A 20,728-nucleotide genomic window follows, 5' to 3' on the forward strand; every position below is an offset into this window, starting at 1 on the left:
TCCCTTCCCGTTTACCATCGACACCTCTGACTTAATAGAAAATAGGTGCACGAATAGGCCATTCGGCCCTTCAAGCCAGCACCTCCATTCAATATGATCATGGCTGACCATCCAAAATCAGTACCCCCTTCCTGCCTTTCCCCCCCCCCCCATATCCCTTGATTCTGTAGCCAAATCTAACTCTCCCTTGAAAACATCCAGTGAATTGGCCTCCACTGCCTTCTGTGGCAGAGAACTCTCAACTCTCTGGGTGAAAAAGTTTTTCCTCATCTCAGTCCTAAATGGCCTACCCTTTATTCTTAAACTGTGGCTCCTGGTTCTGGACTCACCCAACATCGGGAACATTTTTCCTGCATCTAGCCTGTCCATTCCCATAAGAATTTTATATGTTTCTATAAGATACCCTCTCATCCTTCTAAATTCCAGTGAATACAAGACCAGTCGACCCATTCTTTCATCATATGTCAGTCCCGCCATCCCGGGAATTAACCTGGTGAATTTATGCTGCACCCCCTCAATACCAAGAAAGTCCTTCCTTATATGAGGAGACCACAACTGCACACAATACTCCAGGTGTGGTTTCACCAAGGCCCTGCCACCTGCAGAACTTTTCAGATGATTCTGCAATTGTGGGCTGCATCAGTGAGGGGAGGGAAGCTGAATACAGAGGTGTAATCAACGACTTTGTTGAGGGACAGAGCCGGCTGTACTTTATGAGAAGGCTCCACTCCTTCAACGTTTGCAGTAAGATGCTGCAGATGTTCTACCAATCGGTGGTAGCCAGTGCCATCTTCTTCGCTGCCGTGTGCTGGGGCAGCAGGGCGACGGCTGTGGATGCCAATAGGATCAACAAACTCATCAGGAAGGCACTTGTTTCCGCTGTATGACTAACTCATCTGTATCAAATGCTGGAAAATAACTACATTCATCTAAACAAAACTTCAGAATGCAAACTGTAATGGGACTTGAGAGTATAACTTTGGAAAACATGCTCAAGGTGCTTTATCAAAGCATGCGGAAACATTTCACAGCATCAACATAACAATTTAAAAAATTGAGGCAGTAGGGGAGCAACACCACAGCTGATGGATCAGAAACGAGCAGTAAATTAATTGACAGGTTAATCGGCATTTGTAATAATGATTGGGGGAAGAATGAAAAGGAGCTGGGGGCCAAAAAAGTTTGTTAAAACAATCTTTAGCATTCTACTTGAGAATTGGATGAAACCTTGGTTTAAATGCTGAGTTGCTGTTTATGAAGAATTAAAATTAATCACCGATTTGTGAAAGGAGACTCTAAACTTCTACCATTTCTTGAGTGCAGAAGTATTTACTCTTGAAATGTCATACACAAATTTAGGGCCATTACCTCACAGCACCAAAAACCCAGGGTTTGATCCTGACCTCATACCATAGAATCACCAGAGGTCCCCAGGTTTTGCAAGGCTTCTTTTGCTGTCAGTAAGCTGATTTCTCCATTTCCCATAACAACCCATGTCATATTGCTACAATTCTTTAATTGATCCAGTAATCAAAATAACAATATATATAATCAAACTAATAATAAATATTGTAAGAAGTCATTAATGAATACAATGAAACATATTATTACTAATTTAAAGAATGTTTTAAAATGTATGGGATAATTTATGCAAAGTAAGGATTCTGAAATGTAAGACACTCAATTGCTCAGAGCAAAGTAGGATTTCAATAGGACTTTGTAAAAAAGCAGTATTACTTGTTTGGGCACATTTAATTGTATTTAACTTTTTTTTTTAAACATAACTTGCTTTGCGCAAATAGAATCTGCTAGAAAAACAAATTAAAAATAGAACTGAGAAGAGCAGGAGAGCACAGTAAATTACAGTCAGTTTCAGAAATCAAAATGCTTCACAAAACTGCTAAAATATCGCCGCTCATTATGGAGTGCAGGTAAATAGTTCCTTGAAAGTGGCATCACAGGTAGACAAGGTGGTCAAAATGGCTTTCGGCACATTGGTCTTCAGCAGTCAGCTGGGAGGTCATGTTACAACATGATCGAGCTGCACAAACTGAATAAAACTTGATAAATGCTCGAAGGGATGAATGGAATCCAGGTAATGGTCCCAATCAACTTAAAATCCAAAGGGAGCTTACAGGTGGATGGTTTGGACAATTATTCCGAGGCTGCAAGGTGATGAAATACATTACAGAACATATGACTTTGAAAAGTTGCCTTTATTGTGGTGAAAAGAGAACTCTAACTAAATGAATTCATAGGTCTTAATGCATTAAAAAGATGAGAAGCAATTAAGATGGAGAAGTAGGATGATGAGATTTTTTTTAGGGCAGCTGTGAGGATAAAAGAACAGTTAGCAGTCAATAAGATTGAGTGAATGGGATGGAAACTATGGTTAAAGAGAATAAGGTCAAGAGAGCATGTTGTAGGCCCTCAGCCAGTTGCGAGAGGAGGAACTACAGAACATTTGCATTTTAGAACAACATTTAATGGGGGGGGGGGGGGGGAAATCACAAAGCCAAAAGGACAGAATCAGTGGCAGGTGTTTGCGTTTCTGCTGTTTATTGAGGCTTGGTGGAGGTGATAGTATGTTTTAAGATATGCAATAAAATTTAAATTAATTTAATATGTAGTAGAAGATTTGTCTGCAGCAGTTACTATCTCTTGGTATCAAATTGTAATTTTAACATATCCACCATACACATCAAATTTCCATCAACTCTACGTGCATTGTTACCACTCAATGGCTAAACAAAACATTGAATTATTTTCAGTACATGCAATACGTATTCAAACTTTCACCACTTCCCGAAAAGGACACCTGCAACTTAAGTGATGCCTAAAAGCTACAGCATAAATAATTTGAGACTTTCAGTTCAATTAAAAAGCAACTTTCATTAGTTTCTATTTATCAAAGTGCACAAAACAGGTGCTGCTGCATGACCCTTATTTTCGCCAACTATGCAAACTAGTATCAAAAAAATTTCGAAACCCAAGAATATCTTCAATGAGAATATCTTCTCATTCTGTATTCATGTCTACTATATTCTGTTGTGCTGAAGCAAAGCAAGGATTTCATTGTCCTATCTGGGACACATGACAATAAACTCTTGAATCTTCAAACACATCTGCAATTCAAACTGCTCTAATACACCAACTACTCTCCACCTTCCAATATTATACAAGATGCATTTTTGGGAAAGCTTGTCGTATAACACAATAAAACATGTAAAATGGTGAACAAAAGCAGAACACAAAACAGCATCACGGATCCAATAAGCCCTTGCTTAATTAATAGGCATCTGATGCTTACTAACTTTACACAAATTCAAACTGTGCCAGGAAATGTTAATATTGCTTTTAAAAATTGCTTCCCATTAGAGTTTTTACTGAAATTTCTAAATTTATCCCAGTGATAACTGGATTAAAAGATATTTACAAGAATTTCAAGGAAGCTACACTTTAAGATGATCACCAACATTGTCCAAACTATCACATGATTAAATCTAGTATATTTATAAATTTATAATTAAATTAAGCATAATTTGTTCTAAAAAAAAATCACTTTGATCATTATATAGCACAGATCATTATTCAGATCATTATTCAGCCCATAACAATGATTCTCAATGTAGTGAAAGGTATTCAATTAGCCCTATCATCTGAATCAATCTAATAAAGAAAAATGTTGTTTTCTCTTCAATCATTTATCAAACTGTATTGAAGTTTCACATCAAGGTCAAATAATTCACAGCCTAAAGAGGCTTTTCTGGGAGCGATTTAAGGAGCCAACATTCAAATTAAAAAGCAATCACCAGACGCCTATTTTGGTCACTTACAAATTCTCAGGAAATTAAAAAAAAAACAATACAATACACGTTAGGGGATGAAGAAATCACCTACTATACTGAATTCAGAGGAAAATTGCTGTTATGGGAAAATCCCCACAAGGAATGGTAAGTTAAGTAATTTTATGAATGTATGTTGACAAAAATTGAAAGTTGATCAAAAAACCATCTGCAGATTACAATCATTTTTATAATCCCTTGTCTCGTGTTTCTTATGACTAAACAACCGTACGAATGTTTGTCGAGCATTATCATAACCACACCATGATTCACCAGGTAAAGTGCAACCCATAAAAACCAGTGTCTAATATCAGAGCTATAATTAAAATTCCTGATTCACCCTGTATCTTATTTAATAAATCAGCAACTTGCCCAAGATTACATCCATTTATTTTAATTCATTTATTTGGGCTTTGATTTCCCACAAAATGTTACAGGTAAAGTTATGCTTTGCTGCACTACATCATGGCCTGCCTTGAGCAATCATCAGGTGCAAATCAAAATGTAAATTTATTTAAGCTGATGAGACATTACAGCAATTTGAACTAACATAGAATATTTAGAAGTGTGCCAAGGCATTATAAACAACAGAAAAAAAAAACGAACAGGAAGTTGGTGAATAAGATAATTGGATAGGCGATCAAGTGCTTGGCTAGAAAAGTTTTAAGCAGTCTTCGAGGAGAATAATCACAGGAGGTTGGAATTTCAAAGTTAGGGTCTTGATGACCTAATCAATGTACGTACATGCAAGGAGTTTCATTAGACCACATCATTAGTCGCTAACAAAATACTGCGTAGAAGACCCGTTTTATTTTCCACTTCCTGTCCAAAGGTTTCTTCCTCACTGTTTAATAGACCAACAAGTCCCTTCTATCCTCTCAACCATTTCACAAAGCATACATAGGTTCTAGCTTTACACACAAAGCGGGAGTTACTCAGCAGGTTAGACAGCATCACTGGAGAAAAGGAATCGGTGACGTTTCCGGTCGAGACTCTTCTTCAGGCTCGACCTGAAACTGCACCTATTCCTTTTCTCCAGAGATGCCGTGTGACCCGCTGAGTCATTTCAGCTATTTGTGTCTATCTTCGGCTTAAACCAGCATCTGCATTTCCTTCCCACGCGTAGATTCTAGCTTTGTTAAACTGAAATATTAACTTTTTCAAGTAAGTCTATTTCCAGAGTACATGAAGATCAATTTATGGCACTAGTTCTAGAATGGTGTTGATTATACCTACAAAATAGAAGTAGGAAATAAACCTGATTTGAATTAACTGATAGCAGTGAATACCAGGATGGAATGACGTTTTGGAGCGAATCCCAATTAAAATAAAGAAATTGATTTGCATTTGATGCCCCTTAAATTGATTTGTGCCTAGTTTGCCATTAAAAAAAGAATTATGGCCACACTAGACAACTTTCATAAACAGCATTAGAGAGAAACAATTACCACTGTAAATTTAATAGTGATAAATGTCCTTATTTGTCACACACTGATTGTCAGATTCATCATGGTGCAATGTTTGCAAATTTTCAACGTTGCCACTGTTAGCACAACAGGAGCAAATCTTTCCAGTTAGTCATTAAGAGACAAATACAAGCCCAGGCAGTGTTGCCAAAGAATGAATGCTGAGGGTGAAAGGGCAAAGGAGGGATGCACCTCGGAGGTCAAGGCAACCCGGCAGGCTGTTGAAAAACAGTGTGTACAAGAGGGATAACCTTTGCCGACTGCATTTAGGAAACCAAGGAAACTCTTCAGCAAGGCATTCCTGGCAAAAATTGCCAAGGAAGCCTCCCGAACGATATGTGGAGCTTCTACATGTTTGCAATGTGGGAGGCCTGCACATCCACTTTGCTGCTCCAGCGAGCTGGAGAAAAGTCTTCACTCTTTAAATAGAGTTTGGTGAACTACCTAGGAAACAGTGAGATGTCAGAGCAGCAGTCATAAATGACCCAGAGGCTCAGAAGCTGAGTGACAATGACCCTGACCTCAGAGGCAAAATACACCAGGCACAGCTGGGATTTCATTTGGGCTCACAAGTCAGATTTGAGCGCACCAAGAATAGAGTATTAGTGCTTTTAACAGCACAGTTGCAAGGAAAATGGGATGTAAAATATGTTCCAAGAGTAAATAAGAACAATCATCTTTCAGAATAATGAGATGCAGAAACAATTGCAGGTTGCACAACTATTGCAGACCTCTGGGCAAGTTGTATGTCAAAAAACATAAAATATCTCAAACAATCTCAACAAAATGTAACAAGTTTCCTGACAGATGCCAAGCTCCCAGGAATGTGCATAGAATTGCTCTATTCTTAGTTATCCTGATTTTTAACTGCACAGCTCCATTTGGATTTTTGCAATTTGAAACTTCCAACCTCACCTGTTGAGAAACTAGTTCATTAAAATAAATAAATTGATGTGAGAGGTGCTACTTTTTAAAGCCAATCTATGCACAACACATAAAACAACCTAAAAGACTCTAAGCAGTCAAAAAAGCCAGGCCATTGAATGCAGGTACAAAAAGTGAAGCTAACTCTCCAAAAGGGGTCTCCCCAAAAGCATGGTTCAATGGAAACACCATAAAATATAGTGGTACAGTGTGGAAACAGGCCCTTCGGCCCAACTTGTTCACACCAGCCAACATATCCCTGCTACACTAGTCCCACCTGCCTGCACTTGGTCTATATCTCTCCAAACGAGTCTTAACTGTTTCTTAAAAGTTGGGATAGTCCCAGCCTCAACTACCTCCTCTGGCAGCTTGTTCCATACACCCACCACCTTGTGTGAAAAAGTTACCCCTCAGATTCCTATTAAATCTTTTCCTCTTCACCTTAAACCTATGTCTTCTCATCCTCGATTCCCTTACTCTGGGCAAGAGAATCTGTGCATCTACCCCATCTAGTCCTCTCAAAATATCTTGTGCATCTTTCTTCATATATGATAAACTGGTATGTAATGCTTTCTGGGACAGTGATATGCAACTATTATTCATTGGAGCTTAGCTGCAGATGGCAGAGGTCATTGCAGATACCCTCTGAAAAAGGTGACATCATCTTTGGTAGAACAGGTTGTCCCCATATACAATGGGCATTCACCTCGCTAGAATTTAGAAGAATTTAGAAGATTGAGGGGGGATCTTATAGAAACGTACAAAATTCTTAAGGGGTTGGACAGGCTAGATGCAGGAAGATTGTTCCCGATGTTGGGGAAGTCCAGAACAAGGGGTCACAGTTTAAGGATAAGGGGGAAATCCTTTAGGACCGAGATGAGGAAAACATTTTTCACACAGAGAGTGGTGAATCTGTGGAATTCTCTGCCACAAAAGGTAGTTGAGGCCAGTTCATTGGCTATATTTAAGAGGGAGTTAGATGTGGCCCTTGTGGCTAAAGGGATCAGGGGGTATGGAGAGAAGGCAGGTACAGGATACTGAGTTGGATGATCAGCCATGATCATATTGAATGGCAATGCAGGCTCGAAGGGCCGAATGGCCTACTCCTGCACCTATTTTTTTATGTTTCTATGTTTCTATAAGACACGAATGTCAACTCCCAGGCTCCTACCTTCTTCCAGACAACAAAAGCTATAAAAGGAATCCATTCAGTTTGTAAGGCCCAGCTACATGGACTTGCTAGCTAACTCCAAATACTGTGTGCTTCAAAGTGCAGGGAATATTTACAAACGACATTGAAAACAATGTTGGCCCTATAAATTAAAACCCAATTCCAAAATGTCACAGGTTACAAAGAACTATAAAAGTATTCAATGTGACAGACACAAACCACAGGACCAAAGTTCACATAATCTAGAATACCAACAAAACCATGATTAAATTACTGCCTTGTGGCGTATTACTTGTCATCAATTATCATATTTTTCTTGCACTATAATTGTAATAGTCGAAATATTTCTCCTTTTGTAGCAAGGTGTATCCAACATACAAGATTACAACTGGTGGAACATCCCATCTGAAACAACCAATCAGCGTTTGCCACTTTTCAACAGTCAACAATAACTTTACTTGACAGCTAGATGACTAATTTAGTAGCTATTGTGATTTGGCTAGGCTCTCGAAATAGCCGCCAGACTGCTGAGAAGGTGCAGGATACTTTACAATTCCTTCAATTTAAAATATTTCAAAACTCACAATACTTGAAATATTTTTAAATAAAGCATAAAATTACATTTCGAGACCCTTCTTCAGTCAGAATTACTAAGAGTCTGAAGAAGGGTCTCAACCCAAAACATCAACTATTCCATTTTCTTCAGAGACCCAGTCTGATCTGCTGAGTTGCTTCAGTGTTTTGTGTCTATCTTCGGGTTCAAACTAGCATCTGCAGTTCTTTCCTACACAAAATGACTGTACTTTAACATTTTATTTACCTTAAATTCCCTGTGAAAAGAGCCACAATTCTCTTTAAAAACTATTACACTTAATTACAGAGCTACAAAATTACATTTACTTTGCACAACCTGATGTGACAGAGTATTTCTGGATCAATTCACCATTTGCAGAATATAAAATGGGTATCGCAATGGTGCAATTAACAAACTCTGTTTTAAAGCTCCAGGAAATCAGATGCATCTACTGCCTCTGTGGTAGAGATGAGCTCAAATTAAAAACCAAAATACAATTGAACCTGACCACACCCTTTATTACATAACTAATCGGAACCAGTTTTTCAAAGATACCATAGAGGTGATGTCAACTACTTGATGTCAGTGATTCACACCGCACATTTCAAGTATAGTAATTTCTCATAGACCATCACATCCAGGCACCAAACCACAATGAGACTTGACACCCATACCTGAAGACACTCCAATCCCAGGGGAAGTCCCTCATTGATCTTTTACTTCCCTACACCAGACTTATATGACCATGGCACCAAGGCAATCCCGAGGCCAATTTCCAAAGAAATACTGATTCCCCACTACAATCACGTTCCAATCAGGTGGTCAGATATCATCACCTGACTGCTGCTGTAAGGGGAACTTGAAACTGACACGTAGGAATGCAGAGGACAGGCCCACACATTCCCATGCCGAAGATGACACCACGCCACCAGCGCCCAGATAATTTAGTAACGCTGCGTACAGAATGTACAACAAAGCCCAGATGAAATCACCTGCACGATTGCTGATGGTAGATATAATTACCTGAGAGACACACCCCACGCCAAGTCAACACTTTTCATTTATTCCTGCTAATGGCATCACACCCCGACACGAAATGGCTGAGATTAAGTGCCAAATGTGGAAATATTCCCTATGTGTACATGTATTTTGGGCACATTTTAAGAACTGAACTACTCTGGGAGACCATCGACCAACCAGTTAGCCTTTTGCCTTACACATCCTTCGTTATACATTCAAGTGATTTCCAATTACCTCTTCACTTTGAAATCTCCCTGGTAGACATCATACCCATCTTGCAATTTCCACTGCTAAAGGCAAAATAAACTGTACAATATTTATGCTCTATCATTTTTGTTACTTGTAGGTTTAACTTGTGCAACTCTTAGCTATGCTCCTCTGATTTTACTATTATTTACAGTTCTGTCAAATGCTCTGAAATTTTAACTTTTGTAGCTGTACTTTGCTTTCTGGTTTCCTTCCTACCTTCTGTGTAATCCCTCTGGAACCTGTATCTATAAGCAAATTACACAGCTTAGGGGAATCAAGAACAAGAGGATATGTTTAAGGTGAAAGAGGCATGATTCAATGCAAACCCGAGAAGCAATGTTTTCATTCAGAGGGTGGTGGGTATATGGAACGAGCTGCTTGAGGTGGTAATTGAGCCAGATACTATAACATCATTTAAAAGATGCTTGGACAGGTACATTGATAGGACAGGTTTAGAGGGATATGGGACAAATACAGGCATGTGGGACTACACGCGATGGGGCATTTTGATCGGCGTGGATGAGTAGAGGTAAGAATTTCAGTATTTCAGTGAATATGACAATTTAAACACCCTTGATTTGACTCTTGACTAAATGTGAATAACCTACTTCTGCTTCTTGTAGTAATTCTTAATACCTTGAGTTAATAAAAATCTCTGATCTATCCTATCATTAATTGGAAGAATGTTCCAGCTATCAGCACATGCTGCATTTCTCAAAGATCGGAATCTAATTTTTAAACAGTTCTCTTAAGTGGTTTCCAACCACCAGAAATAATTTCTCCATTTAACCTGTCACTTGTCACCAATAACAAATCACTTGTTATTCTTTATGTATTACAGGTAATTAAACATAATACCACGTATGATCAGCAAACTTGAATATAGTGTCGTATACTCCATTGATAATGTGTCAATAGAGAGCTTAAGTTCCATCATTGAACCGTGTAAAACAATGCAAGCCACATCCAGGAAATGTGAAAAGCCACCCATTAGTTGCACTGCCAATTTCCCCTGCTCACCAATTTCCTAATAAATTGTCTCCAAATGCAAGACCTACATCTTTTAATTACAGTATATAAAGAAAGATTTTAACAAATGGTATCAAAAAGTTTGTTAATAATACCCATAAACAGTCCCTGCCATCACTTAAGTAACTTCTTCAAATAAAAAGAATCAGGTTCAAGACCAGTTCTGCACATTTTTCCAATTTACAGCATGCCCAGTCAAGAATATTTTGGAAGATTATAAATACTCGACTGTTTAGTTCATTGATACAGACCCTTCGGCCCACCAATCGGCACCGACCAGGGACAATTTTACATTTTATATCAAGCCAATTAACCTACAAACCTGTACGTCTATGGAATGTGGGATGAAACCGAAGATCTCGGAGTAGAACTCGTGCAGAGTTACATGGGGAGAACATACAAACTCCGTACATTCTGCTTCCCGTAGTCAGGATCGAACCCGGGTGCTGTTAGACAGTAGCTCTACCACTGCCGCCCTATAGCCAGAGAAATAGCAACATTTGGCAACAATTCTCACCTATATACCCATGGAATCTAGGATGTTACAGATCTGAAAACTAAAATAGTGAAATGACGTAGGTCTGTATTTGAGAAGAATGTACAGTAGCCTTGTTTATCTGACATGCTCATGCAATCAGCAAACATTTCTAAGGTCTCCTGAAAGTTCTGTTGAACCTGATGAAACACCATCAGAGTACTCAGAACAAAGTGAACCAATTGCATTGCCCTTTTGACATTTAACATTGAGTGATGTCAGTTTAAGTGATAGCCGAGAGCCCAGGCTTGGCTATTTAGAAAGTCCTTGTATTGCCAACACATTGTTTTTAACAAAATTACACAATGAAAATCAATTGTTATGCAAAAAAATATGAAAAGTCATGATGAGTTTATTTACATTGAGATATTAAAGCAGTACAGATGTAGGCTCAACAGGACACAAAGTGCTAGAGTAACTCAGCAGGTCAGGAAGCATCCCTGGAGGACATGGCTAGGTGCGTTAAGGATCGAGAACCTTCTTCCTGTTCCTGTTCAGCAGAGAGACTGCCTGACCTGCTGAGTTACTCTAGCACTTGCGGCCCTTGTGTTTTAGCCAGCATCTGCAGTTTTGGTTTCATCAGACGTAGGCTGATTAGTGCAACATCCTCTGAAGATTGGCACTTCATGCGATGATTAGCAGAGTCATTCATTTGATTTACTTTTGTTGTATTTTACTTTAATACTGTTTAGCCTCAAAATATAGAATTGCGTTAGAAAGGGCAAGAAAATGACAGTTTGGCAATGTACTTTAAAGTTTTTGCACAAAACTCCAGTGCACGACGACAATTATTTTGAGCAATAGTGGCAGTTAAGACTCTGAAATAAACGCAACTGCAGGTTGTAACTAGTCCGGCATGAGCCATCCCAATATGACACACTCAACCGCAATAAGCAGGTTTCATATATTGATAAAATGGTTCCCATTTTAGTCAAGGTCTCAGAGGCCAAATAAATGTAAAAGACAGGCCATCTGGTTGCCTTGAAATAGGCAACAGTGGGTTTATTCTAAGGGATAATTTGAGACTTGGATTAAAAACAGGGAAATGCTCAAGTGATTAAACCTAGTTATGAGACCCAGGCAGAGAATTAAGTCTTTGCATAAGTCAGGAGAGATCAATTTTGTACCCGACTGGCTCAGCACCTATAAGTTGGATGCTACACAATTTAATTAGATAAAGGAAGCAATACTACAGCAACCAAAACTCCAGCTGCAAACGGACCAAGATGGACAGAATGGATCAATGAGTTACCCTCTCATTGGAGGAGAAAAGGAATTGGACAAAGATGAGCCTTGGAAACACAATTTAAGTGCTAACCAAACCTGGAACAGGCATGGAGAATCTGGGAATGCAGAGACACAGCAAGACAAACACCCACAGATAGAAACCAGAGATGGAGACCTAGAACAGAGGAATGACAAGTCTAACTGAAACTGATGTCCTCATATCCCGGGAAGGACCTGTATGGTGGCGAGAATAATCTCAAACAATAATTAGGGATAGATTTAACTGGAAAAAATGGAAATTCAGCACAATTCAGTTAATTTCTTTGATGGAGTAATGGAAAGGTTAGATGTGAGCATCACAAATTATCATATCATGTGATAGGAGTAGTATTCGGCCCATCAAGTCTACCCCATTCTCCTGTTTTCTCCCCATAACCTCTGACACCTGCACTAATCAAGAATCTATCTATCTCTGCCACAAATATATCCACGGACTTTGCCTCCACAGCCTTCTGTGGCAAAGAATTCCAGATTCACCACCCTCTGTAAAGAAATTCCTTCTCATCTCCTTCCTAAAAGAACCGGTCCTTTAATTCTGAGGCTATGACCTCTAGTCCTAGACTCTCCCACAAGTAGAAACATCCTCTCCACGTCCACTCTATCCAAGCCTGTCATTCTGTCAATTATGTCATTCTCATGCACTCCCAAAATCAGATTGACAAAATTATTAATTGGATAGGTATATGGACGGGAAAGGAATGGAGGGTTATGGTCTGAGTGCAGGTCGATGGGACTAAGTGAGAGTAAGTGTTTGGCACGGACTAGAAGGGCCGAGATGGCCATATGGTTAATATATATTGCAAGTAAAACTAAAGACTATAGGATTAAAATGACAGCAACAATATGGAATTGGTTACGCTACATGGTAGACAGAAAAGAATTGTGCTGAACAAATGTTTTCCAGGCAAATGTGATGTTTACAATCGTGTCCAACAGGTTCATATGCAGACAACTGATTGTTTTGCTATAATATTAAGGACCTAGATATGGGTACACTGCCCACAATTTCAACACTGCTCAAATATAACAAATTTAGGAACACAAAAATTGTGAAAATGTTCCCTTCAGTGACAAGAATGACGTAGCAATAAAAACTAGGCAACCTAATCTTAGAGTTGGTCCTGAAACAGATGGATCCAGATGCTATGTAACCAGAAAATAGATGGTTATTAAATGCATATTTGGAACTCCAGTCTTTATTTGTAGTAAAATACATTACAGCATTATGGCCCCTCTCACAGTAACATCAAGCCGAAAAAATTGCGCAGACACAAAAACTACAAACTCTTCTCCAAGTTGCACATCACCTATTTTGGAAGTACAAAGTCATTCTTTCATCACTGTTGCGGCAAAATCCTGAAAACACCTTACATAATAGTAACATGAGATAATCTTCAATAAGAGCTCACTACTGCCTTCTCAATGACAATTAGAGATGCACATTAAACTAGGACTGTTTGTTCTGAAACATAGAAACATAGAAAATAGGTGCAGGAGTAGGCCATTCGGCCCTTCGAGCCTGCACCGCCATTCAATATGATCATGGCTGATCATCCAACTCAGTATCCCGTACCTGCCTTCTCTCCATACCCCCTGATCCCTTTAGCCACAAGGGCCACATCTAACTCCCTCTTAAATATAGCCAATGAACTGGCCTCAACTACCTTCTGTGGCAGAGAATTCCAGAGATTCACCACTCTCTGTGTGAAGCATCAGAGGCTGAGGGGAGACCCGACAGAAGAGCATTAAATTATGAGAGGAATATATAGGTGGACTGAATCTTTTCCTGCAGGGAAAATGTCCAATACTAGAGGGCATAGGTTTAAGGCGAGAGGGATGGTGGTGGGGAAAGCAGATCTGATAGTGGCATTTGAGGGGCTTTTAGATAGACACATGAATATGCCGGGGTTAACCGGATATCTCATCCGCTGACACCATAAAGGGGGGGGGGGGGGGGGGGGGGGGGGGGGGGGGAAAGCACAGGAGCCTGAGAACTGTGACTACCACATTCAAGAACAACTCCTTCCCATCAATCAACAGGCTTTCGAACAAAAACACACAATCCTCACCAAAAACCAACCTCAGCGATGATCTACTATGGACTTTGTTTAGGTTGCATTACCTAATAGTTTGCAGTATTACAGTCTGGTTACTCAGTACTACAGACAAATTATTGTACATTTATTTGTGTGGTTGTGTAAATGTGACTAAAGCTGCAGCAAGAAAGAATGTTGTTGTTCCATTCCTGGTGTGTATGATAAGTAAACACTTAAAACGCTCACGATTCCCAGAATTTCCTCCCTTGAATTTCCCCAATTCTGTTTTTTCAAATAAAAGTCAAAATGTCAAAGTGTTTTGGCGCAGAGATCATTTCTCAACAATGCAACACATATTAAACTTTAAAAAGGCATGTAGCATTCCATAAATATATTCTTGACTGAAATTGTGTTTTTTTCCCCCCAATATCTTCACATCCTGTACAAAGGTTAGTTCTGCTATTAGGGACAAAGAGCACACACAAATATCACACATCATTCTGAACACATGTTCATGTATCCAGTCAAGATTACATAGTTGCAAATGATTCCACTTCTGTGACGTCGCTCTATTGTTTGCCCCAAAATATAATAATAACATTTAAGTGGGAGATCGTCATAATCAATTCTCAAATACTATCAAAGAACTAGGGCTAACTTTTGAAATTGTTACTAATAACCAGAGGGACAACAGTGTTACGAACATAACAGTGGAAGTACTGAAAATAGAATCTGCCGGTAAAACTCAACAGGTCAGGCATCATTTATAGAGACCTATGTCTTTGGTCATCTGAATTAGAACATTTTACAGACGGGGAGAGGAAGAACAAAGTAAAAACAGGTGGAAGATACGAAAAATTAAATGATGTTTAATGACATGAGTCAAAGCAAACTGGGGCAATGAGAGAACGGGCTAAGAGGTGGTACACTTGGGAATAGCAAAATTGTCGTTGCTTCATCTGGATGCCTTGATCAACAGACAAGGTGGCTAAAAATTAGTATGGCATGAGAATTAAAAAGAGGGGACTAGCCCTTCCATGCACACTTGCAGACCAGAATGGTCACCCATTTATTTGCACTTGGTCTTCTCTCCAATTACAATATGTGGATAGACTGGGAAAATCAAGTAGGTACTGGATCCCCAGAGCAAGAATTTGTGGAGTGCCTACAAGGTGGCTTCTTAGAGCAATTGAGCATACCAGGGAAAAGGCAATTCTGGATTTGTTGTTGTGTAATGAATTGATTAGGGAGCTTAAGGTGAAGGAACCCCAAGGAGGTAGTGACCACAATATGATAGCATTTGACCTGCCATTTGAGAGGGAAAAGATGAAATCAGATGCATTGGTATTACTGTTGAGTAAAGCTAACTGCATGGGGGATGGGGGGAGGACGCAGCTAAATTTGATTGCAAAGGGATCCCAGCAGGAATGACGGTGGAGCAGCAATGGCAGGAGTTTTGGGGATTAATTCGGAAGACGAGGATTTTTCATCTCAAGAGGAAGAAAGATTCTAAGGAGAGAATGAGGCAACCATGGATGACAAAGACTGCATAAAAGAGAAGGTATATAATATTGCTAAGAATAGGAAGATTTTAAAAACCAACAGAAAACTAAAAAAGCAATTAGGGGAGATGATTAAAGATGACATATGAAGGTTTGCTAGCCAATAATATAAAAGAGGATACCAAAAGTTGCTTCAGATATAGAGTAAAAGAGAAACAAGTGTGGACATTGGACTGCTGGAAAATGATGCGGAAGTAGTAATGGGGAATAAAGAATGGGTGGACGAATTGACTGCGGTTTTTTTTTGCAGCCTTTACAGTGGAAGGCACCAACAACATGCCAGAAATTTGAGAGTCAGGGCGCAGAAGTTAGTGCAGTTGCTATTACCAAGCCGGTGGTGCTTGGGAAGCTGAAAGGTCAGATGTCAATTGGACCAGATGGACTAAACCTCAGGGTTCTGAAAGAGGTTGTTTTAGAGATTGTGGAGGCATTAGTGATTTTTCAAGAATCATTAGAGTCAGGAGTGGTCCCAGAAGATTGGAAAATTGCAAATGTTACTCTACTGTTCAAGAAGGGAAGGAGGAAAATGAGGAGAACTATTGGCCAGTTAGCCTGACTTCAGTGGTTGGTAAGATTTTAGCATCAATTATAATGGATGAGGCTTCCATTTACTTAGAAGCACGATAAAATAGGACGAAGTTAGCAAGGTTTTGTGAAGGGGAGATGTTGCCCGACAAATCTGTTGCAATTCGTTGAGGAAGTAAAAGCAGGATAGAGAAAGGAGTCAGTGGAGGTTGTTTACTTGGATTTTCAGATGGCCACAAGATATCGCACATGATACTGCTAAACAAAGGTAGACAAAAATGCTGGAGAAACTCAGCGGGTGCAGCAGCATCTATGGAGTGAAGGAAATAGGCAACGTTTGGGGCCAAAACCCTTCTTCAGACTGATGGGGGGTGGGGGGAGGCGGGGAGAAGAAAGGAAAAAGGAGGAGGAGGAGCCCGAGGGCTGAGGGAGAGGCAGGAAGGGGAGGAGACAGCAAGGGCTGCTAAACAAGATGAGAGCCCATGGTATTAGAGGGACGATACGAGCATGGATAGAAAATTGGCTGAATGCCGGAAGGCAAAGAGTCGGAATAATGGGGGATTTCTCTGGTTGGCTGCCGGTGACCAGTGATGCTCCATAGGGGTCGGTGTTGGGTCCGCAACTTTTCACATTGTATATTCATGATTTGGATGATGGAATTAATGACTTTGTAGCCAAGTTTGTGGATGAGGCAGCCACCACAGAGGGGGAATTATTTAACAGGGGTGATCAGGGTATTTGTCAGGGAATAATACTTTCCGAATGCCGAAAGGGAATATTGCATTTTGGCCGAGTAGTGTTGAATGAACTGGAAATGTTAAAGGGTGACATATCAATTAGTGGACAGAAAAGAAAAGACAAGGAAAACTATTGTGGAATAGAGGGGAAAAGAAAGAGTAGAACAGGAAATGGAATGATCAAGGACAGATGTATTCAATGCAAGGTAATTATCAGAAAAGATAAGATGAGAAAATGCTCAAGAAGGAACTGCAGATGCTGGAAAATCGAAGGTAGACAAAAATGCTGGAGAAACTCAGCAGGAGAGGCAGCATCTATGGAGCAAAAGTAATAGGCAACGTTTCAGGTCGAGACCCTTCTTCAGAAAATGCCATCATCGGAACAGATGCAATGGAAGAACAGTCTTAAAAGAACAGTGTTGAAGAAAATGTCATTTTTTTAAACGTAGATATCATTCAAAAGTTGTGGAAGAGAGTTAATTAAAAACCGAAAGGCCAGAGACTCTCACGAAGACAATAGATGGAAAATAAAGCAAAAGTTGAAGGGCCAGAACAGAATTAGATAAATAGGTCCATGATGGGTAAGGGCCCTGAGGCATGGTGTGATCAGCATTCAGGGGAAGAATGAATTTAGTCAGTGTGAACAAGAAAAGATATGTTAACTGTGGTTTATGAGGGCAGGGACATGGTAATATTTTTACACTGAAGGACTTTGGGAAGCACAATTGGTAAAATAATTGGCAGTTTATCTGATAAATCAGCACCGAGGACATTTCCCCATATTTAGTGGCCATTTTTAACCCAACTGCAGAATTCACTACCATGTAAATGTCATATTTAAATCTTGGCTTGTCTATAACTATATAACTTCTCAAGCTAAGATAAAAGCAATATTGCTCCTTGAATGAATAGATTTTTTGAATTTTTTAATTGGAATCCATAAAATTTGTTCCATCTTACTTTTCCAATATCTGGCAAAAACAATACTTACATTTTCTGTTGATATGAACTGAGACCCAAGTCAGACTCCGTCTGTAAATACATAAAACACACTCAATATATTGAATAGTTAAAAGCATAAATATAGAATATATACTGAACAGGTCTGCAACAAATGTCTACAAAAATGAAATATGCTGAAAAAAGAATTAATTCAATGACTTGGTTAGGTATCAGAGTCATCCTTCCTGACTAGCAATTTCCTCAGTCAGGTTGCCGAGAGAAATGCTGAAAGTGCATTTCGCCCGGTCGGAAAGGTGTTTCTAATATTTAGCTATTGATTCCTTCTTGAAACTGTACCTTGGCAAATGGTAGCAATTAGAAACATTATCTGCATCACACAATCATACACAAGGTTTTTACTATTTATTGCACCATTTAACCTCTTTAGCAAGGATCGGTGGGCGGCGCGACTCTCGTCAGCAGCGGCCTCTGCAGTCCGTCTGTGTTTTATTATTTTTTGTCTCGTTTTTATGTAGTTTTTGTTATTTATTTTGTTGGGGTATGTGTGTGGGGGGGTGGGGAGGGAGGGGGTAACTTTAAAATATTTCCCCTGCACGGGAGACCCGACCTTTTCTTTGTCGGGTCTCCGTTGTCGTTGGGGCTGCAACGTGGAGCGGCCTCCAACAGGAACGACCTGGGGTTCCAGCTGCGGAGCTGCCGACTACTCACCATCACGGGGCTGGCCGAGTCCGGAGCGGGTGGAGCTGTGGTGGAGCGCTGCTGCCACCCGACCTCCGGAGTTTCGGAGGCTGCAACTGCGGGTTTGGCGGACAGCGGCACCGGGAGCCCGCGGGTCCCTGCTGGGTGACCGTTTTTCGGGGCTTCTGCAACAGCGACTTCTCCCGCCCGAGTTGCGGGGTTGAAGAGCACCTGGAGCGGGGCCTTACACCATCGCCCCGCGCGGCTTGGAATGGCCGCGGGACTTTGCGAGCGCATGCCGGGTGCTCTAACACCAAGACCCGGTGCGCGACCTTGCATCACCCGGCGTGGCTTTAATGGCCGCGGGACAATCACCATCGCCAGCCGGGGGCTTTGACTTTGACTGACTGACTGACATCGGGGGGGAGAGTGCAGTGGAGAGATAAGTTTTTTTTTGCCTTCCATCACAACGATGTGATGGATGTTTGTGTAAAGTGTGTTGTGTCCCGGGTCTTTTTGTTTTGTAATGTATGGCTGCAGAAACGACATTTCGTTTGGACCTCGGGGTCCAAATGACAATAAATTGATTTGTATTGTATTGTATACCAATGTTTTGAAATCGCACACAAATACAACTTGGATATTTATTACTTCGGGGTCTTGCCTGCTGGGAATCCTTTATTTCAATGCTAACATTTCAACATAAATTTTTTAACAATAAATATGCACTATATTTTTATTAAAATTAGTTTAGGAAATATACATTTTCATGGCTTACAAAGTGCCAAAGAAAGCCTAAGATTTTGTACGATTTTAGAATCCAAAGAAAATGGTAGCCAGAACACAAAGTTTTGGTTAGATCTATATATATCAAGTGTACAAATTTAAATTTCATAATATTACTCTTACCAAAATGAAAGTAGCCAAAGCAAAACCCACAACCCTCAGAGGCAAAGACAGCCAAAATCAAATCAAAAATAAGTGTAGATACATTAAATATTTTGTACATCTTCAGTGTGGGAAAAAAATCCCAGAAATAAATGGAGAATCAAGGGGCTATGAGATTATTGAACTAAAAAAGAGAAAAAATAGCACTGGAGAAATTAATGAGACAAGCCTCCAGTAAATAGCAGATCAGGCGAGATGAGATGTTTGGTCGTAAAGAAGTCCAACATTTTAAACGTATCCTTGCTGATTGAAAGTTAGCAAACCTAAGTTCACATTAAAGAGAGTAAACTAAATTAGTTGACTTGATGCAAAGCAATTGGGAAAATAATAAACTGTTGTAGCAGTGCATAGAGAAACACAATGTTGATTGGGGGAAAAAAAGACAATGAAAGGAACTCATCTTCAAAAGGTCAGCTGAATTTGAGTGTAACCTGCAAATTGATATAGGCAAAACAAAAACTCGGGCACTGTTTTCAATTTTCTGAAGCATTTGATGATGATTCCATTCGAGATGTTAATGTACAAAATTAGGGTCATGGAATAAGGGAAATGAATTTGTCTGGATTAATGAATGGTAAAAAAACTGGCAGAAATGACAGTACAGCAACAATCATTACAAGGACCAGTTTATACAACTGTCACTTGTATGCTTCAAGTACAATATATTAAAAAATGTTGGCTGTACAAAACTAGATGGGAAAGCATGACGTCAGAAGCAGAGGAATATAGAAAGAGCAGAACAAAATGGCTAACAGTATATAATTTGGTAAAATGTAAAGTCTTCTCACTTTGAAAAGTCAAATTAACAACCAAATCATACTTTGATAGGTGAGAGACTGGGGAAAAACTGATAGTCAGAGGGACATGGACGTCCTTGAACTGGATAATCCACACCAGTTAATGAGAAGATTTATAAATTAGGAAAGCAAATAATACTTTATCTGTTATATTCAAACAAGTTTGTTGAAGTTGCCTTGCTGCAATGATAGGAGTCTTAGTATAAACCACACCTAAAGCACTTCAGTTTCTTGAGAGAATACGTGTTTGCCCAGTAAAGGAAGTTGAGGAAAATTAAACTTGAGAATTAAAGTGTATAAGAATGTTTATAATAATTCTCAACCTTCAAACCCATTGAAACAAAATACAGTTTTGAGAATTGACGGTGTATATTCTTAGGCA

General features: G+C 39.7%; 1 protein-coding gene across 1 annotated transcript in view; it reads right to left on the bottom strand.

Moving 5' to 3' along the window:
- The window catches only part of tmem131 (transmembrane protein 131), a 181,371-nt gene that overhangs the window by 99,489 nt on the left and 61,154 nt on the right, over positions 1-20,728 (bottom strand). Inside the window, 1 exon segment of the mRNA XM_033023248.1 lies at positions 17,952-17,992. Within this exon segment, the coding sequence (XP_032879139.1) occupies positions 17,952-17,992 (41 nt within the window).

This window comes from Amblyraja radiata, chromosome 6 (genome assembly GCF_010909765.2).
Source record: "Amblyraja radiata isolate CabotCenter1 chromosome 6, sAmbRad1.1.pri, whole genome shotgun sequence".
Classification (NCBI taxonomy): Eukaryota; Metazoa; Chordata; class Chondrichthyes; order Rajiformes; family Rajidae; genus Amblyraja; species Amblyraja radiata.